The following is a 26,387-nucleotide window of genomic DNA, read 5'->3' on the forward strand; positions in this document are numbered from 1 at the left end:
CCCGGGGGGTCCCGGGGATTCTGGGGGGGTTTCTGGGGGCGTTCTGGGGGTTTCTGTCATCCTGGAGTCTCAGTCCTGGGGTCACGGGGAGCTGGGGGGTCTCGGGTCTGGGGGGTCCTGGGGGTCCTGGGGTCAGGGGGGTCTCAGGGTCGGGGTGTCCCGGTGAATGTGGGGGACCCCACCGACCCCCCCAGCCCCCCAAAATCCTCCTCCCTCGCCCCCCAAGCCCCCCTGCGCCGGTGCCCGCGGCCCCGCGGCCGCTGCCATCATCGGCGCCGAGGACGAGGACTTCGAGAACGACATCGAGCCCGTGAGTGCGGGCAGGGGGCCCTGGGGGCACCCCCGGCGAGCCCCCACCCCAAACCCTGACCCCGCGGCCCCCTCGCAGACCCCCGAGGAGCAGAACAGCCAATTCCAGAGCCTGGAGGTGCTGCGGCAGCACCCGCTGTCCCTCATGGCCTTCCTGCAGCACGTCGTGCTCCAGTTCGACTCCTGCCCCGTGGTGAGATGGGCGGGGGGCTCCCGCACCCCCCGAGACCCCCCAAAATACGGGGGGAACCTGAGGGTGGCATTTCCCGAGGGGGCACCCCGGGAGTAACCTTTTGTCTCTGTTCCCCCCTCCCCGCTGGCAGGGGCTGGAGCCGAGGTAAAATAGAGGAGGGGGAGTTTTGGGGGCGGGTGGAGGGGTTGGAGTTTTGGGGGCGGGTGGAGGGGTTGGAGTTTTGGGGGCGGGTCACCCCATTTCCCCCTCCCAGCTGTGCTACCTGCACGTGGACATGATGCGGAGGATGAACCCCAAGGAGGGCAGGAAGCAGTTCCTGGAATTCTGCCACTTGTTCCTGGACAAGGCGGGGGTGAGAGACCCCCCCCAGGACCCCTCCCCAGCCCAGGAACGGTCCCCAAAATCCTGACACCCCCCTCCCCTCTGACAGCTCCTGCGGGTGCCCATCCCACACCACGTCCAGTTCGAACTGGGTGAGTGACACCCTGGGGATCGTGAGACCCCCCCCCAGCCACCCTCCCCGACCCCCTCCTCTTTTTGGGGGGGCCCCCAGCCCCCTCCTCTTTTTGGGGGGGCCCCCAGCCCCCTCCCCCCTTCCCAGCCCTTCCGGAAACTCTGCCGGAAACGCGGCTGGGGCGGAACCTCCAGAGCTGGGGGGGGGGAGCCCTTGGGGACCCCCAAAACCCCTGGGGGGGGGCGCTGCTGAGTGGGGAGGGGTCTCCACTGCCGCCCCCCCCTCAGAACGGACCCGCCCGGAGCTGCTGTCCGAGGAGACCCAGCGGCGGTTCCTGCAGGACATCCAGAACTTCCAGGAGCCCGAGATTTCCCGGCAGCTGGAAGACTTCAGGTCTTGAGCTGGGGGCTCGGGGGGTTAATCTGGGGGGATTTCGGGGGTCCCAACGCTCGGTGACCCCCCCCCAGGTCGAAGCGGCTGATGGGGATGACGCCGGGGGAGCAGGAGCTGTCGGAGCTGGAGTGGAGCCGCGCCCGGGACCCGTCGGGATGCGAGTCCAGGGAGAAGCAGCTGGCGGAGCAGCTGCTGGCGCGGCTGGAGGAGATGCAGTGAGTGGGGAGGGGGGGCCCGGGGGGAGCCCCGGAATCCGCGGGGAACCCCGGAATCCACAGGGGACCCCCGGAATCCACAGGGAACCCCCCGATCCCCCCCCGCACCCCTGGATCTCCCCCCGCCGTGCCGAGGTCCCGCTGGAGCCCGGGGGTTCCGAACACTCGGCAGTTCCGAACACTCGGGGGGTTCCGAGCACTCGGGGGGTTCCGAACCCTCGGGGGGTTCTGAACACTCGGGGGGTTCCGAGCACTCGTTGGTTCCGAACACTCGGGGGGTTCCGAACACTCGGCGGTTCCGAGCACTTGGGGGGGTTCCGAACACTCGGGGGGTTCCGAGCACTCGGGGGGGGTTCCGAACACTCGGGGGGTTCCGAGCACTCGGGGGGTTCTGAGCACTCCGGGGGGTTCCGAGCACTCGGGGGGTTCCGAGCACTCGGGGGGTTCCGAACACTCGGGGGCTCCGAACACTCGGGGGGTTCCGAACCCTCGGGGGTTCCGAGCACTCGGGGGTTCCGAACACTCGGGCGGTTCCGAACACTCGGGGGGTTCCGAACACTCGGGGGGTTCCGAACACTCGGGGGTTCCTCCCTGAAGCCACGGAACGCCCCCAAACCCCGGGACCGCCCCCAGCCCGCGGCACCGCTCCTAAATTGGCGTTATCCCGCCCCAAAGGCGTGTACTGCCCCCCAAACCCGTGTGAAACCCCCCAAATCCCTGTGAACCCCCCAAATCCTTGTGAAACCCCCCCGAACCCGTGTGAACCCCCCAAACCCTCGTACTGCCCCCCAGACCCCTGTGAAACCCCCCGAACCCGTGTGAATCCCCCCGAACCCACGTACTGCCCCCCGAACCCACGTACTGCCCCCCGAACCCACGTACTGCCCCCCAAATCCACGTACTGCCCCCCAAATCCGTGTGAAACCCCCCCGAACCCGTGTGAAGCCCCCCCAATCCATCCCAGGAATGATTTGGGGGATCTCTGGGGGGATTTGGGGGTTTCTCATGGGATTTGGGGATCTCTGGGGGGATTTGGGGGGGTCTCTGGGGGGATTTGGGGGATCTCTGGGGGGATTTGGGGGTTTCTCATGGGATTTGGGGATCTCTGGGGGGATTTGGGGGGGTCTCTGGGGGGATTTGGGGGATCTCTGGGGGGATTTGGGGGTTTCTCATGGGGTTTGGGGGGTCTCTGGGGGGATTTGGGGATCTCTGGGGGGATTTGGGGATCTCTGGGGGGATTTGGGGGTTTCTCATGGGATTTGGGGGTCTCTGGGGGGATTTGGGGGGGTCTCTGGGGGGATTTGGGGGTCTCTGGGGAGGTTTGTGGGGGTCTCTGGGGGGATTTGGGGGGTCTGTGGGGAGATTTGGGGGTCTCTGGGGGATTTGGGGGTTTCTCATGGGATTTGGGGGGGTCTCTGGGGGGATTTGGGGGTCTCTGGGGGGATTTGGGGGTTTCTCATGGGATTTGGGGGTCTCTGGGGAGGTTTGGGGGTCTCTGGGGGGATTTGGGGGGTCTCTGGGAGGATTTGGGGGATCTCTGGTGGGATTTGGGGGTCTCTGGGGGGATTTGAGGGGTCTCTGGGGAGGTTTGTGGGGGTCTCTGGGGGGATTTGGGGGGTCTTTGGGGAGGATTTGGGGGGTCTCTGGGGGGATTTGGGGGTTTCTCATGGGATTGTGGGGGTCTCTGGGGAGGTTTGTGGGGGTCTCTGGGGGATTGGGGGGGGTCTCTGGGGGGATTTGGGGGGTCTCTGGGGAGGATTTGGGGGTCTCTGGGGGGATTTGGGGGTCTCTGGGGAGGTTTGTGGGGGTCTCAGGTGGAATCCGGGGCTCACCCTCCTCTCCCTCCGCAGCCTCACCATCTCTTCGGACGAGGAAAAAAGGTGAGGAGGGGGCTCCGGGGGGGGGGGGCTGGGAACACTGGAGGGGTTTGGGGTCTGTGGGACCCCCCCCAGCCCCCCGAATCCCCCCGGAGCTCAGAGCTCAGCCCAGCTCCCCTCCCCAGCTCCGTCATCTTCGGCGCCATCGTCACCTACATGAAATTCCTGGGGCTCAGAACCAAGGGCGGCGACGCCAAGAAATCCAAATCCAACTTTTTCCGGAAGAAGGTGAGACCCCCGCCCCCCCAGCCCCCCAAAACTCCCCCGACCCCCCCCAGACCCGTCCTGACCCCCCCTCTCCCCGCAGATCTCCGGGAAGGAGCCCCAGGGGAAGGCCCGGAAGGGGTTCAGCCTCCCGGGGGCTGCGCTCTGGGGGCGCGACGCCCACGGTGAGTGGGGGGCTGCGAGGGGTGGGAGACCCCTCCCCAACCTGCTGCAGGACCCCCTCCCTCTCAGGTGCCCCCTCCCCACGTTTTGTTTCGTAGGTGCCGAGTTCAGGCAAAGCAAAGGCCCCGAGGGCGAAGGTACCCCCGGACCCCCACCCCAATTATCCCCCCCAAAACCCTAGGGCCTCCCCCGTGGGACCCCCACCCCAATTATCCCCCCCCAAAACCCTGGGGCCTCCCCCGTGGGACCCCCACCCCAATTATCCCCCCCAAAACCCTGGGGCCTCCCCCGTGGGACCCCCACCCCAATTGTCCCCCCCAAAACCCTGGGGCCTCCCCCGTGGGACCCCCACCCCATTAATCCCTCTCCCCTATTAACCCCCCCACTAACCCACCCAGCTCCCCCCCACCCCATTAAGCCCCCTCCCCAAAATGCCCCTCTATAAACACAGGGGTCCCCAATTTTTGGGGGGGGTCACTCAGCGCCCCCCAGAGATTTTGGGGAGCCCTGGGGGGGTCTCCCCTGACCCCCCCGTCCCCCCCCAGCCGAAAAGCCCCCGCACCCCGAGCGGAGGGGTCCCAGGGGGGCTGAGCGCGGCGAGGGGGGCTCCTCCCGCTCCCCCCGGGCTGGGGGGGGCACGGCCGGGACCCCCGACCCCCCCCCAGGCCTGGGGGTCACCGTGACCCCCCCGGGCGGGGACAGCGCTGAGGCTGAGCCAGGTGAGGGGGGGGATTCTTTAGGGGGGGCTTGGGGGGGGTCCTGGTGCTGCACCCCCTCACCCAACCCCCCCCCCATGCAGGGACAGACCCCCCGGGACCCCTGGAATTGGGGGACCCCCCCCCGGAGCCCCCCCCCGGAGAGCAGCACCTGGTGGAGGAGGGGGCTGAGAGCGAGAGGTGGGTGAGACCCCTCCCCAGTCCAGGGTTGTGTCCCCCCCCAGCCCAAACTGACCCCCACCCTAATTAACTCCCCCAAATTACCACCTATAAATGAACCCCCCCAAATTAACACCCCTCTACAAACTTTGACCCCCCCAAAAAAATTCTTCGCAAATTAACCCTCTAAGTGCCCCCCCCCCAAATTAACACCCCCACGAAAATGGAGCCACTCCCCTGAGTGAACGCCCCCTCCCCAAATTAAACCTAAATTAACCCCCTGAGCTTTTTGGGAGCTGGGACCCCCCCCCAAATTAACCCCCTGGGCTTTTTGGGAGCTGGGACCCCCCCCCAAATTAACCCCCTGGGCTTTTTGGGAGCTGGGACCCCCCCCCAAATTAACCCCCTGGGCTTTTTGGGAGCTGGGACCCCCCCCCCCCCCAAATTAACCCCCTGAGATTTCTGGGAGCTGGGACCCCCCCCCCCCCCAAATTAACCCCCTGAGCTTTTTGGGAGCTGGGAACCCCCCCAAATTAACCCCCTGAGCTTTTTGGGAGCTGGGACCCCCCCCCCAAATTAACCCCCTGAGCTTTTTGGGAGCTGGGACCCCCCCCAAATTAACCCCCTGAGCTTTTTGGGAGCTGGGACCCCCCCCCCCCCCCAAATTAACCCCCTGAGCTTTTTGGGAGCTGGGACCCCCCCCCAAATTAACCCCCTGAGCTTTTTGGGAGCTGGGACCCCCCCCAAATTAACCCCCTGAGCTTTTTGGGAGCTGGGACCCCCCCCCCCCCCAAATTAACCCCCTGAGCTTTTTTGGGAGCTGGGACCCCCCCAAGCTGCTTTCCCCCCCTCCCCCAATTAACCCTGCACCAAATTTTCCCTCCCTGGATGATTTTGGGAGCCGGGATCTCCCCCCCCCAAATTAATTCTCTCCCCAGACGCCGCCTCAGGTTGGTGACCCCCCCTTGCATGACCCGGGGGGGGGGGCTCGGCGTTGCCCCCACCCCAAATTAACCAGCTAAGTACTCCCCCCGCCCTGCATGGAGCCCCCTCCCCAAAAATCCTCTCACCCTCCTCCCCCCCTCTCTTTTGCATGCCCCCCCCCCGTTCCGTGTCCGTCCTTGTCCCGTCCGTGCCCCCCCCCCGTTTTTTTGGCTTTTTTGGGCTCCCCCCCAGGATCCCCGGGAGGTTGGGGCGCTCTGAGAGCCTCCGGGTGCCCGAGCGACGCCGCTCCCAAAAACTGGGGGGGGGGCGCCAGGCCCCCCCCCGCTCCCGCAGCAACGTCGACCTGCAGGGACCCCCCCCCCACGTAGGTCTGGGCGGGAGGAGCCCCCTCCCCAGTTTGGGGTCAAGGGGAAAAAGGTCCAGGATTGGTAAAAACCCCCCAGGATTGGATCCACCCCCCTCCCCACGTTTGGAATTTGGGGTGTGAGCCCCCCCAGTTTGGGGTGGGGCACCCCTGGCTCAGTGTGAGCCCCCCCAGTTTGGGATTTTGGGGAGTTTTCACTGCAGGATACCCCCCCCAATTTGGGATTTTTGGGGGGTTTTCACTGCAGGATGCCCCCTCCCCAATTTGGGATTTTGGGGGGTTTTCACTGCAGGATGCCCCCCACCCAGTTTGGGGTTTTTGGGGGGGTTTCACTGCAAGAGCCCACTCCCCAGTTTGGGATCGGAGGGGAAAAATGTCCAGGATTGGGGTAAAAACCTCAGGAATTGGTTAAAAACCCCCCAGGATTGGATTCACCCCCTTTCTCCGTTTGGAATTTGGGGTGTGAGCCCCCCCCAGTTTGGGGTTTTTGGGGGGTTTTCACTGCAGGATGCCCCCTCCCCAGTTTGGGATTTTGGGGGGTTTTCACTGCAGGATGCCCCTCCCCAATTTGGGATTTTTGGGGGGTTTTCACTGCAGGATGCCCCCCCAGTTTGGGATTTTTGGGGGTTTTCACTGCAGGATACCCCCCCCAATTTGGGATTTTGGTGGGGGGGGGTCACCCCAGGACAAAACCCCCCGTGATTTCGGGGAGGGGGGGACGCCCCCAGGACCCCTCCCCACATCCCTGACCCCGGCCCGTTTCTCCCGGCCCAGCCTGGAGCCGGGGGGGCCCGGGGGGGGCGAGCCCCCGCCCTTTCTGCCTCGGCAGCCTGAGGAGGCTGTGCCGCGCCTGGAGCCGGAGCTGGAGCAGGAGCCGCCGGCCTGGCGGGAGCTCGCGGCCCCCGACGCGCTCCTCAGGCTGCCCCAGCGCGAGGTGCGGCGCCAGGAGGTCATCAACGGTGAGGGCGCGGGGGGAGCACCCCAAAAAACCCGCTGGGAACCCCAAAAACCGGCTGGGAACCCCTAAAAACCCGCTCAACATCCCCAAAAAACCCGCTGGGCACCCCAAAAACCGGCTGGGCACCCCAAAAACATCCTCAGCACCCCAAAACCCGATCAACATCCCCAAAAAACCTGCTCAGCACCCCAAAAAACGGCTGGGAACCCCAAAAACCGGCTGGGCACCCCAAAAAACCGGCTGGGAACCCCAAAAAACCGGCTGGGTACCCCAAAAACCGGATCAGCACCCCAAAAAACGGCTGGGAACCCCAAAAACCCGCTTGGCACCCCAAAAACCCAATCAACACCCCAAAAAAACTGCTGGGAACCCCAAAACCCTCCTCAGCACCCCTAAACCGGCTGGGAACCCCAAAAACCCGATCAGCACCCCTAAACCTGCTGGGCACCTCAAAACCCGCTCAACATCCCCAAAAACCGGCTGGGAACCCCAAAAACCTCCTCAGCACCCCAAAAAAACTGCTCAGCACCCCAAAAACCCGATCAACACCCAAAAAAACTGCTCAGCACCCCCAAAAACGGCTGGGCACCCCAAAAAAACTGCTGGGCACCCCAAAAACCGGCTCAGTACCCCAAAAACCCGATCAACATCCCCCAAACCTGCTCAGCACCCCAAAAAACCTGCTGGGCACCCAAAAACCTGCTCAGCACCCCAAAAAACCTGCTGGGCACCCAAAAACCTGCTCAGCACCCCAAAAAACCTGCTGGCACCCCAAAAACCTGCTGGGCACCCCTAAACCGGCTGGGCACCCAAAAAACCTGCTCGGCACCCCAAAACCCACTCAACACCCCAAAAAAACCTGCTGGGCACCCCAGAAACCCGCTGGGCACCCCAAAAACCCGCTCAACATCCCCAAAAAACCCGCTCAGCACCTCAAAAACCCAATCAACACCCCAAAAAAACTGCTGGGTACCCTAAAAACCGGCTGGGCACCCCAAAAAACCGGCTGGGAACCCCAAAAAAACTGCTGGGCACCCCAAAACCCTGCTGGGCACCCCAAAACCCGCTCAACGTCCCCAAATCCCACTCGGGGCACCCACTGCGGGTGCTGCTGGAGCTGCCTGAACCCCCCACCCCAAATCCACCTCAGACCTGCCCTAAACCCCTCTGAGACCCCCCCAGACCCCCCCAGACCCCCCCAGACCCCTGGGGACCCCTCAGGACCCCCCAAACCCCCTGAACCCCGTTCCAGAGCTGTTCCTGACGGAGCACGCCCACGTGCGCATGCTGCGCGTCCTGCTGGAGCTGCCTGAAGCCCCCTCCCCAAATCCACCTCAGACCTGCCCTAAATCCCTCTGAGACCCCCCCCCAGACCCCTGGGGACCCCCCCCAGACCCCCCCAGACCCCTGGGGACCCCCCTGAACCCCCAAACCCCATTTCCAGAGCTGTTCCTGACGGAGCACGCCCACGTGCGCATGCTGCGCGTCCTGCTCGAGCTCTTCTACCAGCCCATGCTGCGCGAGGGGTTCTTCGACGAGCAGGAGCTCTCCAACATCTTCCCGAGCCTCGAGGACCTCGTGGAAGTTCACAGTGAGGCCGGGGGAGCCCCCTGGGGGAGTTTTGGGGTTGTTTTTTTTATTTTTGAGGGGGATGCGACCCCCCCTTGTCCTGTCCCAGCCGTGTTCCTCGACAGCCTCAAGAAGCTGCGGGAGGAGAGCGGGTTCATCATCGCCGAGATCGGGGACGTGCTGCTGGCCAGGGTGGGTCTGGGGGCGTCCTGGGGGGGTCTGGGGTCTGTTATCACCGAGATCGGGGGTGTGCTGCTGGCCAGGGTGGGTCTGGGGGTGTCCTGGGGGGGTCTGGGGGGGTCTGGGGTCTGTTATCACCGAGATCGGGGACGTGCTGCTGGCCAGGGTGGGTCTGGGGGCTCCTGGGGGGGTCTGGGGTGGTCTGGGGGCTCCTGGGGGGGTCTGGGGGGGTCTGGGGTCTGTTATCACCGAGATCAGGGACGTGCTGCTGGCCAGGGTGGGTCTGGGGGCTCCTGGGGGGGTCTGGGGGGGTCCTGGGGGGGTCTGGGGTCTGTTATCACCGAGATCGGGGACGTGCTGCTGGCCAGGGTGGGTCTGGGGGCGTCCTGGGGGGTCCTGAGGGGGTCTGGGGTCTGTTATCACCGAGATCGGGGACGTGCTGCTGGCCAGGGTGGGTCTGGGGGCTCCTGGGGGCTCCTGGGGGCTCCTGGGCGGTCCTGGGGGGTCCTGGGGGGGTCTGGGGTCTGTTATCACCGAGATTGGGGACGTGCTGCTGGCCAGGGTGTGTCTGGGGGTCCTGGGGGGGTCCTGGGGGTCTCGGGGGGGTCCTGGGGGGTCCTGGGGGGGCTCTGTGAGTTTTGGGGTCCGTGGGACCGCGGGGCGCTTGTGTTTGAGTCCGGGGCCCTGCCTGTGATCTCTGGGGGGTCTCACACCAGTTCTGGGGGTCCTGGGGGCCTCGGGGGGGTCCCAGGGTGGGTCTGGGGGCTCCTGGGGGTCCTGGGGGGCTCGGGGGGGTCCCAGGGTAGAAATGGGGGGCTCAGGGGGGGCTCTGTGAGTTTTGGGGTCTGTGGGACCGCGGGGCGCTCGTGTGTGAGCCTGGGGCCCTGCCTGTGATTTCTGGGGGGGGTCTCACACCAGTTCTGGGGGTCCTGGGGGTCTCGGGGGGGTCCCAGGGTGGGTCTGGGGGGTCCTGGGGGGTCTGGGGGTCCTGGGGGGGTCTGGGGGGTCCTGGGGGGGCTCTGTGAATTTTGGGGTCCGTGGGACCGCGGGGCGCTCCTGTTTGAGTCTGGGGCCCTCCTGTGATCTCTGGGCGGTCTCACACCAGTTCTGGGGGTCCTGGGGGTCTCGGGGGGGTCCTGAGGGGGTCCTGGGGGGCTCGGGGGGGTCCCAGGGTGGGTCCTGGGGGGCTCAGGGGGGGCTCTGTGAGTTTTGGGGTCCGTGGGACTGCGGGGCGCTCGTGTTTGAGTCTGGGGCCCTCCTGTGATCTCTGCCGGGTCTCACACCAGTTCTGGGGGTCCTGGGGGGCTCGGGGGGGTCCCAGGGTAGAAATGGGGGGTACTGGGGGCTCCTGGGGGGGCTCAGGGGGGGCTCTGTGAATTTTGGGGTCCGTGGGACTGCGGGGCGCTCGTGTTTGAGCCTGGGGCCCTCCTGTGATTTCTGGGGGGTCTCACACCAGTTCTGGGGGTCCCCCGACGATCCCGGGGTCTCACCCGGCCGTTTTGGGGTCACCCCCCGTTTTTGGGCCCCCCCTTTCCCCCCCAGTTCGAGGGCACCGAGGGCAGCTGGTTCCAGAAGATCTCGGCGCGGTTCTGCAGCCGCCAGAGCTTCGCCCTGGAGCAGCTCAAGGCCAAGCAGAGGAAGGACACGCGCTTCAACCAGTTCATCCAGGTACCCCCACGCCCCCGGGACACCCCAGACACCCCCCGACCCCCCGGGACCCCCCCCCAAAACGGATGTGGTGCCCCAGGAGGCCGAGAGCCGCCCGCGGTGCCGGCGGCTGCAGCTCAAGGACATCATCCCCACGGAGATGCAGCGGCTCACCAAGTACCCGCTGCTGCTGCTCAGCGTCACCAAGTGCACCGGTGCGGCTGGGGGCGCGGGGGGGGTGTGGGGGGGTTCTGGGGGGACAGGGGGGCGGTTTGGGGGGGCGGGGGGGCGGTTTGGGGGGGTTTTTGGGGGGTTCTGGGGGGGCAGGGGGCGGTTTGGGGGGGCACGGGGGGCGGGTTTGGGGGGTTCTGGGGGGTTCTGGGGGGGCAGGGGGGGTTTTGTGGGGTTCTGGGAGTGCAGGGGGCGGGTTTGGGGGGCGGGGGGGTGGGTGTGGGGGGTTCTGGGGGGCGGTTTGGGGGGGTTCTGGGGGTTCTGGGGGGGCGGGGGGCGGTTTGGGGGGCGGTTTGGGGGGTTCTGGGGGGGCAGGGATGAGGCTTTGGGGGGTTCTGGGGGGTTCTGGGGGGGGCAGGGGGGCGGGTTTGGGGGGTTCTGGGGGGACAGGGGTGGGTTTGGGGGGTTCTGGGGGGGCAGGGGGGCGGGTTTGGGGGGGTCTGGGGGGTTCTGGAGGGGCAGGGGGGCGGTTTCCGGGGTTCTGGGGGGTTTGGGGGGGTTCTGAGGGGTTCTGGGGGGGCAGGGGGCGGTTTGGGGGGGTTCTGGGGGGGCAGGGGGTGAAGGGGTGAGGCTTTGGGGGGTTTGGAGGGGGCAGGGGTGGGGTTTTGGGGATGCAGGGGTTGGTTTTGGGGGGTTCTGGGGGGGCAGGGATGAGGCTTTGGGGGGTTCTGGGGGGTTCTGGGAGTGCAGGGGTTGGTTTTGAGGCCCTCAGGGCTGATTTGGGGACACTCGGGGCTCATTTGGGGCTGGTTTGGGGCTCATTTGGGACTGATTTTGGGGCTGGTTTTGGGGCTCATTTGGGGCTGGTTTTGGGGCTGGTTTGGGGCTGTTTTTGGGGCTCATTTGGGGCTGATTTTGGGGCTGTTTTTGGGGCTCATTTGGGGCTCATTTGGGGCTCATTTGGGGCTGGTTTGGGGCTGATTTTGGGGCTGGTTTTGGGGCTGGTTTTGGGGCTCATTTGGGGCTGGTTTGGGGCTCATTTGGGGCTGGTTTTGGGCTGTTTTTGGGGCTGGTTTTGGGGCTGATTTTGGGGCTGATTTTGGGGCTGGTTTTGGGGCTGGTTTGGGGTTTATTGGGGCTGGTTTTGGGGCTGATTTTGGGGCTGGTTTGGGGCTGGTTTTGGGCTGATTTTGGGGCTGGTTTTGGGGTTCATTTGGGGCTGGTTTTGGGGCTGTTTTTGGGGCTGGTTTTGGGGCTGCCACTCGCCCTGAACCCCGAACCCCCCCAGAGGCCGCGGCTGAGCGGGCCAAGGTGGAGCAGGCGGCCGAGTGCTGCCGCCAGATCCTCAACCACGTCAACCAGGAGGTCCGGGACATGGAGAACCTCATGGTAGGACCCCCCCGGACCCCCCCAGACCCCCCCAGAATTCCCCAAATCGCGGCGGGACCCCCCCCCCTGCAATGCTGCTCCTTCACCCGCAGAGGGCGCCAGCGCCTCAGACATCCCCAAACCCTTTGGGACCCCCAAAATCTTCCCTGGAGACCCCCAGAGACCCCCCAAACCTCCCCCTGTTTTCCTCAACCCCTTTGGGACCCTCAGACCCCCCCCAGACCCCCCAGAATTCCCCAAATCACGGCGGGACCCCCTGTAACGCCCCCCCTTCACCCGCAGAGGGCGCCAAAATCCGCCCGAATTCCCGCCCGGATCCCGAATTTTCCCTCTCGGGATCCCAAAATTCCCCCCCAGCTCTCCCGACCCCTCCCTGGGTGTCCCCGAACCCCCCCGGGGTGCCCCCGACCCCCCCAGGGCCCCCCCGAACCCCCCCTGCCCCCGCAGAAGCTCAAGGATTACCAGCGGCGCCTCGACCTCTCCAACCTGAAGCAGAGCACGGACCCCCTGCTCAGCGAGTTCAAGGTGAGGGGGGGTCCCGGGACCCCCAAATGCACCGTCGGGGTCCCTCCCAAATTCGCCCCGACCGTCCCAGATCCCCCCTGATCCCCCAAATCCCCCCAGGTCCCACAAATCCTCTCCCAGTTCCCCTCCCAGTTCTCCTCTCTGTCCTCCCCAAAACCTCTCCCAGTTCCCCCCAAATCTTCCCCAAATCCGCTCCAAACCTCTGCCTGACCCCCCCAAACCCCAAATCCCCCCCAATGAACCCCCAGATCCCCCAGTGAACCCCGAAATCCCCAAATAAATCCCAATGAGCCCCAAATCCCCCCAATTCCCTCCCCCAAATCCCCCAATAAACCCTCAAATCCCCACAATGAACCCCCAGATCCCCCAGTAAACCCCCAAATCCCCCCGATAAACCCTTAAATCCCCAAATAAATCCCCAAATAAATGCCATAAAACCCCAAATTTAGAACACAGACATCACCAAGCGCACCCTGGTGCACGAGGGGCCCCCAAATCCCCCCCAATAAACCCCCAAACCCCCAATAAACCCCCAATAAACCCCAATAAACCCCAAATAAACCCCAAATCACCCCAAATAAACCCCAATAAACCCCCAAATCCCCCCAGTAAACCCCAAATCACCCCAAATAAACCCCAATAAACCCCAAATTCTCAGAACACAGACATCACCAAGCGCACCCTGGTGCACGAGGGGCCCCCAAATCCCCCCAATGAACCCTTAAATCCCCCCCAAACCCCCAATAAATCCCAATAAACCCGAAATCCCCCCCAATGAGCCCCAAATCACCCCAATAAACCCCATAAAACCCCAAATTCCCAGAACACAGACATCACCAAGCGCACCCTGGTGCACGAGGGGCCCCTTTCCCCCCCAATAAATCCCAAATTCCCCCAATTCCCTCCCCCAAATCCCCCCAATAAACCCTTAAATTCCCCCCAAATCCCCCCCAATGAACCCCCAAACCCCCAAAAAACCCCAAATCACCCCAATAAACCCCAAATCACCCCAAATAAACCCCAAATCCAGAACACAGACATCACCAAGCGCACCCTGGTGCACGAGGGGCCCCCAAATCCCCCCCAAATCCCCAAATAAACCCCAATAAACCCCAAACCCAGAACACAGACATCACCAAGCGCACCCTGGTGCACGAGGGGCCCCCAAATCCCCCCCAAATCCCCCCAATAACCCCAAATCCCCCCCAATAAACCCCAAATCCCCCCCAATAAACCCAAATCCCGCCCAATAAACCCCAAATGCCCCGAATAAACCCTAAATTCCCCTAATAAATGCCAATGAACCCCAAATTCAGAACACAGACATCACCAAGCGCACCCTGGTGCACGAGGGGCCCCCAAATCCCCCCAATAAACCCCCAAATCCCCCCCAATAAACCCTCAAATCCCCCCCAAACCCCCAATAAATCCCATAAAACCCCAAATCCCCCCAAATAAACCCCAATAACCCCAAATTCTCAGAACACAGACATCACCAAGCGCACCCTGGTGCACGAGGGGCCCCCAAATCCCCCCAATAAACCCCCAAATCCCCAAATCACCCCAAATAAACCCCATAAAACCCCAAATCCAGAACACAGACATCACCAAGCGCACCCTGGTGCACGAGGGGCCGCTCACCTGGCGCGTCGCCCGCGACAAGGCCGTGGGTGAGCACAATTCGGGGCGCTCCCCAAACCCCCCCGAGGGCCGGGCTGGTTCCTGTACCCCCCCCCGCTGACCCCCCCGGTTTTGGGGCCCCCAGAGGTGCAGGTGCTGCTGCTGGACGATCTGCTGGTGCTGCTGCAGCGGCAGGAGGAGCGGCTGGTGCTGCGCTGCCACAGCCGCGCTCTGGCCCCCGCGCCCGACGGGAAGCAGATGCTGAGCCCGGTGATCCGGCTGCGCTCGGCCATGACCCGCGAGGTGGCCACGGGTACGGGGGGGAACCCCTGGGGGTCGTGGGGGGGTCGTGGGGGGCTCCTGGGGGGCTCATCCTGGGGTTTGGGTGCGGGGCTGGGGGAGTGTGGCTGCTCTGGCTGCGCTCGGCCATGACCCGCGAGGTGGCCACAGGTACCGGGGGGATCTCCTGGGGGGTCCTGGGGGGGTCATGGGGGCTCCTGGGGGTCGTGGGGGGGCTCCTGGGGGCTCGTGGGGGGTCCTGGGGGGCTCATCCTGGGGTTTGGGTGCGGGGCTGGGGGAGTGCGGCTGCTCTGGCTGCGCTCGGCCATGACCCGCGAGGTGGCCACAGGTACCGGGGGGATCTCCTGGGGGGTCCTGGGGGGGTCATGGGGGCTCCTGGGGGTCGTGGGGGGCTCCTGGGGGCTCGTGGGGGGTCCTGGGGGGCTCATCCTGGGGTTTGGGTGCGGGGCTGGGGGAGTGCGGCTGCTCTGGCTGCGCTCGGCCATGACCCGCGAGGTGGCCACGGGTACGGGGGGGGACCCCTGGGGGGGCGTGGGGGGCTCCTGGGGGTCGTGGGGGGCTCCTGGGGGGCTCACTCGGGGTTTGGGGAGTGGGGCTGGGGGAGCCCGGTGATCCGGCTGCGCTCGGCCATGACCCGCGAGGTGGCCACGGGTACGGGGGGGATCCCTGGGGGGGGCGTGGGGGGCTCCTGGGGGGATCCTGGGGGCTCCTGGGGGGTCGTGGGGGGCTCCTGGGGGGTCGTGGGGGCTCATCCTGGGGTTTGGGTGCGGGGCTGGGGGAGTGCGGCTGATCTGGCTGCGCTCGGGGCTTGGGTTGGGGGCGTGGAGGGGGATTGGGGGGATGGGGGTGGGATTTTGGGGCTGCAGGGGTGGGGGTTTGGAGGGATTGGGGTGGATTTTGGGGTGTTCTGGGGGTGCAGGGGCGGATTTTGGGGGTGCAGAGTTTGTTTTTGGGGGGTTCTGGGGGTGCAGAGGTTGTTTTTGGGGTGCACGGGTGGATTTTGGGGGTGCAGGGGTGGGATTTTGGGGGTTTCTGGGGGTGCAGGTGTGGATTTTGGAGGGATAGGGGTGGATTTTGGGGGTGCAGAGGTTGTTTTTGGGGAGTTCTGGGGGTGCAGGGGTGGATTTTGGGGGTACAGGGGCTGATTTTGGGGGTGCAGGGGTGGGATTTTGGGGGGTTCTGGGGGTGCAGGGGCTGATTTTGGGGATGCAGGGGTGGATTTTTGGGGTGCTGGGGCTGGTTTTGGGGAGTTCTGGGGGCGCAGGGGCTTATTTTGGGGTGCAGGGGTGGGGTTTTGGGGGGTTCTCGGGGTGCAGAGGGGGATTGGGGGGATAGGGGTGGAATTTTGGGGGGTTCTGCAGGTGCAGGGGCTGATTTTGGGGGTGCAGGGGCTGATTTTGGGGGTGCAGGGGTGGGGTTTTCGGGGATTCTGGGGGTGCAGGGGCTGATTTTGGGGATGCAGGGGTGGATTTTTGGGGTGCTGGGGCTGGTTTTGGGGTGCTGGTCTCAGCTCGGGGATCCTCACTTCAGGTTTGGGGTGCAGAGCTCGGTTTGGGGGAGTCTGGCTCAGTTTGGGCTCCTGTGACTGCACTCAGGGCCTGTTTTGGGGTGCAGGGGTGGATTTTGGGGGTGGAGGGGTGGGGTTTTGGGGGTGCAGGGGCTGATTTGGGGAGTTTGATTTGGGTCTGGGGGGGCTGATTTGGGGCTGGGGGGGTTTGGTTTGGGGCTGGGGGGATCGGTTTGGGGGCCTGGAGTTTGGGGACGGGGAATTTGGGGGTTCAGGGGTTTGGTTTTGGGGGTTCAGGGGTTGATTTTGGGGGTTCAGGGGCTGCTTTGAGACCCCCAGGGCTGATCTGGGCACCCCCGGGGCTCAGTTTGGGGCCGGTTTTGGGAGCTCAGGGCTCGGTTCTGGGGGTCCTGGGCTGGTTTTGGGGGGGGTCCCAGCACGGGGGTGCCCCTGACCCCCCGAATTTCCCCGCCCTGCAGACCACAAAGCTTTTTACGTGATCGTCAGCTGGGAGAACGGGGCGCAGATCTACGAGCTGGTGGCGCAGAGCGTGTCCGACAGGAAAAAGTGAGGAGGGGGCTCTGGGGGGGTTTGGGGGGGGCTTAGAGGGGTTTTGTGGGGTCCTGGGGGGATTTGAGGGGTTCTGAAGGGAGTGTCGGGGGTGCCTGGGGGATTTTGGGGGTTTGGGAGGGGGGTTTGGGGATTTGGGGGGGGTCTTGGAGGGGTTTTTGGGGAGGGTCCTGCAGGGTTTTTGGGGGGGGGGTCCCGGAGGGTTTTTGGGGAGGGGTCCTGCAGGGTTTTTGGGGAGGGGTCCTGCAGGGTTTTGGGGGGTCCTGGAGGGTTTTTGGGGGGGTCCTGCAGAGTTTTTAGGGAGGGGTCCTGCAGGGTTTTGGGGTGGTGCTGGGGGGATTTTTGGGGAGGGTCCTGCAGGGTTTTTTTGGGGGGGGTCCTGCAGAGTTTTTGGGGGGTCCTGCAGGGTTTTTTGGGGAGGGGTCCTGCAGGGTTTTTTTGGGGGGGGGGTCCTGCAGGGTTTTTTTGGGGGCCCTGGAGGGTTTTTGGGGGGGTCCTGGATGGTTTTTGGGGAGGGTCCTGCAGGGTTTTTGGGGGGGGTCCTGCAGGGTTTTTGGGGGGGGTCCTGCAGGGTTTTTGGGGGTTTTTGGGGGGGGGGTCCTGCAGGGTTTTTGGGGGGGGTCCTGCAGGGGATTTTGGGGGGGGTCCTGCAGGGTTTTTGGGGAGGGTCCTGCAGGGTTTTGGGAGGGGGGTTTGGGGATTTGGGGAGGGTCTTGGAGGAGTTTTTGGGGAGGGGTCCTGCAGGGTTTTTGGGGAGGGTCCTGCTGGGTTTTTGGGGGGGGGTCCTGCAGGGTTTTTGGGGGGGGGGTCCTGCAGGGTTTTTGGGGGGTCTTGGAGGGATTTTTTGGGGAGGGTCCTGCAGGGTTTTTTTGGGGGGGGGTCCTGCAGGGTTTTTGGGGAAGGGTCCTGCAGGGTTTTTTTGGGGAGGGGGGTCCTGCAGGGTTTTTGGGGTTTTTTGGGGAGGGGTCCTGCAGGTTTTTTGGGGGGGGTCCTGCAGGGTTTTGGGGAGGGGTCCTGCAGGGTTTTGGGGAGGGGTCCTGCAGGGTTTTGGGGAGGGGTCCTGCAGGGTTTTGGGGGGGGTCCTGGAGGGTTTTTGGGGAGGGGGGGGTCCTGCAGGTTTTTTTGGGGAGGGTCCTGGAGGGTTTTTGGGGGGGGTCCTGCAGGGTTTTTTGGGGAGGGGTCCTGCAGGGTTTTTTTGGGGAGGGTCCTGGAGGGTTTTTGGGGGGGTCCTGCAGGGTTTTTGGGGGAGGGTCCTGCAGGGTTTTTGGGGGGGGTCCTGCAGGGTTTTTGGGGAGGGTCCTGCAGGGTTTGGGGGGTTTTTTGGGGAGGGGTCCTGCAGGGTTTTTGGGGGGGGTCCTGCTGGGTTTTTGGGGGGGGTCCTGCAGGGTTTTTGGGGAGGGGGTTCCTGCAGGGTTTTTGGGGAGGGTCCTGCAGGGTTTTTTTTGGGGAGGGGGGGTCCTGCAGGTTTTTTTGGGGAGGGTCCTGGAGGGTTTTTTGAGGGGGGGGTCCTGGAGGGTTTTGGGGGGGGGGTTTGGGGATTTGGGGAGGGTCCTGGGGGGTTTTTTGGGGAGGGTCCTGCAGGGTTTTTGGGGGAGGGTCCTGCAGGGTTTTTTGGCCTCCCTGGGGGTTTCTGGGGGTCCTGAAGCCCCCCGCCCCCCCCCAGCTGGTGCAGCATCATCAGCGACACCGCGGGGTCCCTGAAGCTGCCGGGGGCTCAGCGGGCCAAGGCGGCGCGGGCGGGGGTGGGGCACGGCCCCCAGACCCCCCTCGAGTGAGTACTGAACCCCAAAATACCCAAAACACACCCAGAGACCCCAAAAACCCAGCCAGGCACCCCCAGAGCCCCTCGAGTGAGTACAGCCCCCCAAAAACCCCAAAGAGATCCCCAAAATCCACCCAGAGACCCCAAAAACCCACCCAGACACCCCTAAACCAAACCCAGAGACCCCAAAAACCCACACAGAGACCCCAAAAACCCACCCAGAGACCCCCAGAGCCCCTTGAGTGAGTACTGAACCCCAAAATACCCCAAAAACCCTCCCAGGGACCCCAAAAACACACCCAGAGACCCCAAAAACACACACAGAGACCCCAAAAACCCACCCAGAGACCCCAAAAACCAAACCCAGAGACCCAAAAACCCCAAAGAGACCCCAAAGAGACCCCAAAACCCACCCACAAACCCCAAAACCAAACCCAGAGACCGCAAAATCACACCCAGAGACCCCAAAATCACACACAGAGACCCCAAAAACCCACCCAGAGATCCTAAAACCCCCCTCGAGTGAGTACTGAACCCCAAAAACCCCAAAATACCCCAAAAACCCTCCCAGGGACCCCAAAAACACACCCAGAGACCCCAAAAACACACACAGATACCCCCAGCCCCCCTCGAGTGAGTACTGAACCCCAAAATACCCCAAAATACCCCAAAGAGACCCCCAAAACCCCACCCAGAGACCCCCAGGCGCCCCTCGAGTGAGTACTGAACCCCAAAAACCCCAAAATCACACCCAGAGACCCCAAAAACCAAACCCAGAGACCCCAAAAACCAAACCCAGAGATCCTAAAACCCCCCTCGAGTGAGTACTGAACCCCAAAAATACCTAAAAACCCACCCAGAGACCCCAAAAAGCCACCCAGAGACCCCCAGGCGCCCCTAGAGTGAGTACTGAACCCCAAAATACCCAAAATACCCCAAAAACCCACACAGAGACCCCAAAACATCCCAAAAACACACCCAGGGACCCCAAAATCACACACAGAGACCCCAAAAACCCACCCAGACACCCCAAAACCAAACCCAGAGACCCCCAGAGTCCCTCGAATGAGTACTGAACCCCAAAATACCCCAAAAATACCCCAAAAACCCCAAAGAGACCCCTAAACTGCACCCAGAGACCCCAAAAACCAAACCCAGAGACCCCAAAACATCCCAAAAACCCACTCCAAAAACCCAAAACCAAACCCAGAGACCCCCAGAGCCCCTCGAGTGAGTACTGAACCCCAAAAATACCTAAAAACACACCCAGAGACCCCAAAACCAAACCCAGAGACCCCAAAATACCCCAAAAACACACACAGAGACCCCCAGGCCCCCCTCGAGTGAGTACTGAACCCCAAAAACCCCAAAACACCCCCAAAACCCACCCAGAGACCCCAAAAACCCAGCCAGAGACCCCAAAAACCCAGCCAGAGACCCCAAAACCAAACCCAGACACCCCAAAATCACACCCAGAGACCCCCAGGCACCCCTCGAGTGAGTACTGAACCCCAAAAACCCCAAAGAGACCCCAAAACCAAACCCAGAGACCCCAAAATTGAACACAGAGACCCCAAAAACATCCCAAAAACCCACCCAGACACCCCAAAAACCCACCCAGACACCCCAAAATACCCCAAAACCACTCACAGAGACCCCAAAAACACACCCAGGTACCCCTAAACCAAACCCAGACACCCCAAAACCCACCCAGAGACCCCCAGGCGCCCCTCGAGTGAGTACTGAACCCCAAAATACCCCAAAACATCCCAAAAACCTTCCCAGAGACCCCAAAAAACCCCCCTCGAGTGAGTACTGAACCCCAAAATACCCAGAGACCCCACCCAAAAACCCCAAAAACACACACAGAGACCCCAAAATCACACACAGAGACCCCCAGGCGCCCCTCGAGTGAGTACTGCACCCCAAAAACCCACCCAGAGACTCCAAAATACCCCAAAAACACACACAGAGACCCCAAAACCAAACCCAGAGACCCCCAAATCACACACAGACACCCCAAAAACACCCACAGAGACCCCCAGAGCCCCTCGAGTGAGTACTGCACCCCAAAATACCCAGAGACCCCACCCAGAGACACTAAAAACCCACCCAGAGACCCCAAAACCAAACCCAGAGACCCCAAACCACACACAGAGACCCCAAAAACATCCCAAAAACCCACCCAGAGACCCCAAAAACCCCAAAGAGACCCCAAAACCAAACCCAGAGACCCCAAAAACCCACCCAGAGACCCCTAAACTGCACCCAGAGACCCCAAAAACCCAGCCAGACACCCCCAGGCCCCCCTCGAGTGAGTACTGAACCCCAAAAACCCAAAAACTCACCCAGAGACCCCAAAACAGCCCCAAAACCCACCTAGAGACTCCAAAACCAAACCCAGAGACCCCCAAACCCCACCCACGCCCCCCAAAGTCATCTCCAAACCCACCCAGAACCCCCCCAAACCCCCCAGCCCCCCTGCATAACCAGGGGGGATTTTGGGGGGATTTGGGGGGGATTTTGGGGGGATTTTGGGGGGATTTTGGGGGGGATTTTGGGGGGGATTTGGGGGGGATTTTGGGGGGATTTTGGGGGGGATTTGGGGGGGATTTGGGGGGGATTTTGGGGGGATTTTGGGGGGGATTTTGGGTGGGATTCGGGGGGGATTTGGGGCGATTTTGGGGGGATTTTGGGGGGGATTTGGGGGGGATTTGGGGGGGATTTTGGGGTCTCTTTGCTCACCCTCCCCCCCCCCCCCGCAGTTACCGGGACCCCTCCGAAAATGTGGGGGGGGTCCCTGAAGGAGCCCCTGGCCCTGGACGGTGAGTGGGGGGCTTTGGGGGGGTCTTGGGGGGGGCTGGGGGGGTTTGGGGTGTCCCGGGTGTTTTTTGGGGTATCCCGGGTGGTTTTTGGGTGTCCCGGGTGTTTTTTGGGGGTTCCTGTGATGTTTTTGGGGTGTCCCGGGTGTTTTTTGGGGTGTCCCGGGTTATTTTGGGGTGTCCCGGGGGGTTTTTGGGGTGTCCTGTGATGTTTTTGGGTTGTCCCGGGTGGTTTTTGGGGTGTCCCGGGTGTTTTTTGGGGTTCCTGTGATATTTTTGGGGGTTCCCAGGTGGTTTTTGGGGGTTCCTGTGATATTTTTGGGGTATCCCGGGTGGTTTTTGGGGTGTCCTGTGATATTTTTGGGGTGTCCCGGGTGGTTTTTGGGGGTTCCCGGGTGGTTTTGGGGGTTCCCGGGTGTTTTTTGGGGTTCCCGTGTTGTTTTTGGGGTCCCCCGAGTGGTTTTTGGGGTGTCCTGTGATGTTTTTGGGGGTTCCCGGGTGGTTTTTGGGCTCCCCCGGGTGTTTTTTGGGGTGTCCCGGGGGGTTTTTGGGGTATCCCGGGTTGTTTTTGGGGTGTCCCGGGTGTTTTTTGGGGTGTCCCGGAAGGTTTTTGGGGTGTCCCGGGTGTTTTTTGGGGGTTCCCGGGTGTTTTTTGGGGTGTCCCGGGTTGTTTTTTGGGGTGTCCCGGGTGTTTTTTGGGGGTTCCTGTGATATTTTTGGGCTGTCCCGGGTGGTTTTTTGGGGGTTACCGGGTGTTTTTTGGGGGTTCCCGGGTGGTTTTTGGGGTGTCCTGGGTTGTTTTTTGGGGTGTTCTGTGATATTTTTCGGGTATCCCGGGTGTTTTTTGGGGGTGTCCCGGGTGATTTTTGGGGGTTCCCGGGTGGTTTTTGGGGGTTCCCGCGTTGTTTTTGGGGTGTCCCGGGTGTTTTTTGGGCTGTCCCGGGTGTTTTTGGGGTTCCCAGGTGGTTTTTGGGGGTTCCTGTGATATTTTTGGGCTGTCCCGGGTTATTTTGGGCTGCCCCGGGTGTTTTTTGGGGGTTCCCAGGTGGTTTTTGGGGTGTCCCGGGAGGTTTTTGGGGTATCCTGTGATGTTTTTGGGGTGTCCCGGGTGTTTTTTGGGGTGTCCCGGGTGTTTTTGGGGTATCCTGTGATATTTTTGGGGTGTCCCGGGTCGTTTTTGGGCTGTCCCGGATGGTTTTTGGGGTGTCCCGGGTGTTTTTTGGGGTTGTCCCGGGTGTTTTTTTGGGGTGTCCCGTGGTTTTTTTTGGGGGTTCCTGTGATATTTTTGGGGGTTCCCGGGTGTTTTTGGGGTATCCCGGGTGGTTTTTGGGGTATCCCGAGTTGTTTTTGGGGTGTCCCGGGTTGTTTTTTGGGGTATCTCGGGTTGTTTTTTGGGGTGTCCCGGGTGGTTTTGGAGGTTCCTGGGTGTTTTTTGGGGTGTCCCGGGTGTTTTTGGGCTGTCCCGGGTGGATTTTGGGGTCCCCCGAGTGGTTTTTGGGTGTCCCGGGTGGTTTTTGGGGGTTCCTGTGATATTTTTGGGGTATCCCGGGTGTTTTTTGGGCTGTCCCGGGTTATTTTGGGGTGTCCCGGGTTGTTTTTGGGGTATCCCGGGTGTTTTTTGGGCTGTCCCGGGTTATTTTGGGGTGTCCCGGGTTGTTTTTGGGGTATCCCGGGTGGTTTTTGGGGTGTCCCGGGTGGTTTTTTGGGGTATCCCGGGTGGTTTTTGGTGTATCCCGGGTTATTTTTTGGGGTGTCCCGGGTGGTTTTTTGGGGTGTCCCGGGTCGTTTTTGGGGTTCCTGGGTGGTTTTTGGGGGTTCCTGTGATATTTTTGGGGTGTCCCGGGTGGGTTTGGGTATCCCGGGTTATTTTGGGGGTGTCCCGGGTGTTTTTTGGGGTATCCTGGGCGGTTTTTTGGGGTTCCTGTGATATTTTTGGGGTATCCCGGGTTATTTTGGGGTGTCCCCGGGTTATTTTGGGGTGTCCCGGGTTATTTTGGGGTGTCCCGGGTATTTTTTGGGGTTCCTGTGATATTTTTGGGGTATCCCGGGTTATTTTTGGGGTATCCCGGGTTATTTTGGGGTACCCCGGGTTATTTTGGGTTATCCCGGGTTATTTTGGGGGTGTCCCGGGGGTCTCAGCCCCTGTCCCCCCCCCCCCAGACCGGGACAAGGACGGGGCCGTGGAAGGAACCGAATTCGGGGGGGGCCCCCCCGAGAAGCGCGAGGCCGAGAGGGGGGGGGCTGGGGGGGCTGGGGGGGCTCCCCCGACCCCCCCACGGCCCCGAGGGGGGGGGGCTGGCGGCCGCCGCCCTGCAGAGAGGTGAGACCCCCCCCCAAAAAAAAATCCCCCGGGACCCCTGACAGCCCCCCAAACCCCAAAATCACCTAAAACCCCCTAAAATCCCCCCCAAATCCCCTCCAAATTCCCCCCAAAATCCCCCCAAACTCCCCAAAAATCCCCCCAAACCTCCCAAAAATGCCCCCAAATCGCCCCAAAAACCAACCAGACCTGTCCTATCCCCCCTGAAATCCCCCAAATCCCCCCAAAATCCCCCCAAATTTCCTCAAACCCCCCCCAATCACCCCGAAATCCCCAAAAACCCCCGGAAATCCCCCTAAACTTCCCCAAAATCCTCCCCAAATCTCCTCCAACCACCCCCAAATTTCCTCCAAACCCCCAAAATCCTCCAAAATCCCCTCAAATCCCCCCAAAATCCCCTAAACTCCCCCCAAAATCCCCTGAACCACCCCAAATCCCCCCAAATCACCCCAAAAACCAACCAGACCTGTCCCACCCCCCCAAAATTCCCGAAACCCCCTCAAAATCCCCGGAACTTCCCCCAAAATCCCCCCAAAACCCTCCCCCAAACCCCCCCATATCCCCCCGAACCCCCCCAAAACTGCCTAAATCCCCCCAAAATCCCCCAAAAACCAACCAGACCTGTCCCAAGCCCCCCCAAAATTCCCGAAACCCCCCCAAAATCCCCGGAATTTCCCCAAAATCCCCCCCAAATCCCCCCCAAATCTCCTCCAACCACCCCCAAATTTCCTCCACACCCCCAAAATCCTCCAAAATCCCCCCAAAATCCCCCCAAAATCCCCCCAAAAATCCCCTAAACTCCCCCCAAAATCCCCCCCAAACCCCCCCATATCCCCCCAGATCCCCCCCAAAACTGCCTAAATCCCCCCAAAATCCCCCAAAAACCAACCAGACCTGTTCCAAGCCCCCCCAAAATTCCCGAAACCCCCCCAAAATCACCCCCAAATCCCTCAAAATCCCCCCAAATCCCCCCCAAAACCCCCCCAAACCCCCCGAAATCCCCAAAAACCCCCGGAAATCCCCCCTAAACTTCCCCAAAATCCCCCCCAAATCTCCTCTAAACCCCCAAAATCCCCTAAACCCCCCCCAAAATCCCCTCCAAACCCCCCCAAATCACCCCAAAAACCAACCAGACCTGTCCCACCCCCCCAAAAATCCCCCAAATCCCCCCCAAACTTCCCCCAAAATCCCCCAAAATCCCCAAAAACCCCCGGAAATCCCCCCTAAACGTCCCCAAAATCCCCCCAAATCTCCTCCAACCACCCCCAAATCTCCTCCAAACCCCCCCAAACCCCCCAAACCCCCCCAAATTTCTCCCAAATCCCCCCAAAATCCTCCGAAATCCCCCCAAAAACCCCCAAATCCCCCCCAGACCCCCCCAAAATCACCATCTCCCTCCCCAAAATCCCCCCCAAATCCCCCAAAAACCAACCAGACCTGTCCCACCCCCCCCAAAATCCCCCCCAAATTTCCCCCAAACCCCCCCAAACCCCCCGAAATCCCCAAAAAGCCCCGAAATCCCCCCCCAAAATCCCCCCAATCCCCCCCAAATCTCCCCCAAACCCCCAAAATCCCCCCCAAATCCCCCCCAAACCCCCCCAATCCCCCCCAAATCTCTCCCCAGTGGCGGCGCTGCGGCGGCTGCTGCAGGCGGGGGGGGCCGGGGCGCCCCTCCCCCCCGAGCAGGATTTGGGGGGGGGTCCCGGCGCGGCGCCCCCCGAGCAGGAGCGGAGACACGCGGGGGACGGGGCGGAGAGCGACGGGGAGCGCCCCCAGCCCGGGGGGGGGGCTGCAGGTGGGGGGGGGCCCCGGGAATTTGGGGAGGGGGCGGAGGAGCGACGGGGAGCGCGCCGAGCCCGGGGGGGGGGGCTGCAGGTGGGGGGGGGGGCACCGGGAATTTGGGGAGGGGGATCTGAATTTGGGGATTTGGGGAGCGCCCCGAGAGCGAGGGGGGGGCCGCAGGTGGGGGGGGGCACCGGGAATTTGGGGAGGGGGCGTTCGGAATTGGGGATTTGGGGAGGGGGACCCGAGACTGGGGGGGGGGGGGGCGGGATTTGGGGAGGGGGATCCGAATTTGGGGGAGGCGAATGTCGGGATTTGGGGAGGGGGGATCCCAATTGGGGCGGGGGGCACCGCAGTGTTGGGATTTGGGGAGGGGGGATCTGAATTTGGGGAGGGGGATCCGATTTTGGGGGGGGCCGCAGGTTGGGGGGCGAGGGTTGGATTTGGGGAGGGGGATCCGAATTGGGGCGGGGGGCACCGGGATGTCGGGATTTGGGGAGGGGGGATCTGAATTTTGGGGGATTTTGGGGGGGGGGATCTGAATTTGGGATTTGGGGAGGGGGGATCTCAGTTGGGGAGGGGGTCACCGGGATTTGGGGATTTGAGGGGGGAGGTCTGAATTGGGGGGGATTTGGGGAGGGGGATCTGAATTTGGGGGGGCCGCAGGTGGGGGGGGGCACCGGGAATTTGGGGAGGGGGCGGAGAGCGACGGGGAGCGCGCCGAGTTTGGGGGGGGGCTGCAGGTGGGGGGGGCGAGAAAGGTTCAATTTGGGGAGGGGGATCTGAATTTTGGGGGGATTTTGGGGAGGGGGTCAGAATTTGGGATTTGGGGAGGGGGGATCAGAATTGGGGCGGGGGCACCGGGATTTGGGGAGGGGGGATCTGAATTTTGGGGGGGATTTTGGGGGGGGGGGGATCCGAATTTGAGATTTGGGGAGGGGGGATCCCAATTTGGGTGGGGGGGGGAATGTTGGGATTTGGGGAGGGGGGATCCCAATTTCGGGGGATTTTGGGGCGGGGGGCTGCAGGTGGGGAGAGCCAAATTTGAAGATTTTGGGGGGGGTCACCCGAATTTGGGGGGGGGGGGAGCGAAAAAAAGGGGAGGGGGGTGAACGAAAAGCGAGGGGGGGGGGGCACCGAAATTTGTGAGAATTTGAGGAGGGGGCTTCCTCCCTTCCAATCTGTGACCCCCTCCCCTTTTCCATCTCCGCCAGGGGGCGCCCCCAACGGCCCCTGGGGGGCTCCGGGTGGGG

At 62.8% G+C, this 26,387-nt stretch overlaps 1 protein-coding gene across 1 annotated transcript; it reads left to right on the forward strand.

The window, feature by feature from the left end:
• Positions 1–226: 226 nt before the first annotated feature.
• Positions 227–26,182, forward strand: ARHGEF1 (Rho guanine nucleotide exchange factor 1; the record flags this gene model as incomplete). The annotated part of the gene is made up of 28 exons (XM_033084493.1): positions 227–310; positions 389–502; positions 756–854; positions 933–975; positions 1,244–1,349; positions 1,424–1,564; positions 3,415–3,444; positions 3,567–3,669; positions 3,749–3,830; positions 3,927–3,965; positions 4,374–4,547; positions 4,628–4,724; positions 5,642–5,653; positions 6,787–6,971; positions 8,415–8,561; positions 8,649–8,731; positions 10,262–10,387; positions 10,467–10,581; positions 11,826–11,926; positions 12,374–12,451; positions 14,046–14,121; positions 14,217–14,384; positions 16,358–16,445; positions 18,112–18,219; positions 20,976–21,035; positions 23,193–23,272; positions 24,977–25,147; positions 26,163–26,182. Coding segments are annotated over 28 exons (2,730 nt in total), but the record flags the coding sequence as incomplete, so codon positions are not given.
• Positions 26,183–26,387: the final 205 nt, after the last annotated feature.

The sequence above is a fragment of the Catharus ustulatus genome, chromosome 39 (assembly GCF_009819885.2).
Source record: "Catharus ustulatus isolate bCatUst1 chromosome 39, bCatUst1.pri.v2, whole genome shotgun sequence".
NCBI classification, from domain to species: Eukaryota; Metazoa; Chordata; class Aves; order Passeriformes; family Turdidae; genus Catharus; species Catharus ustulatus.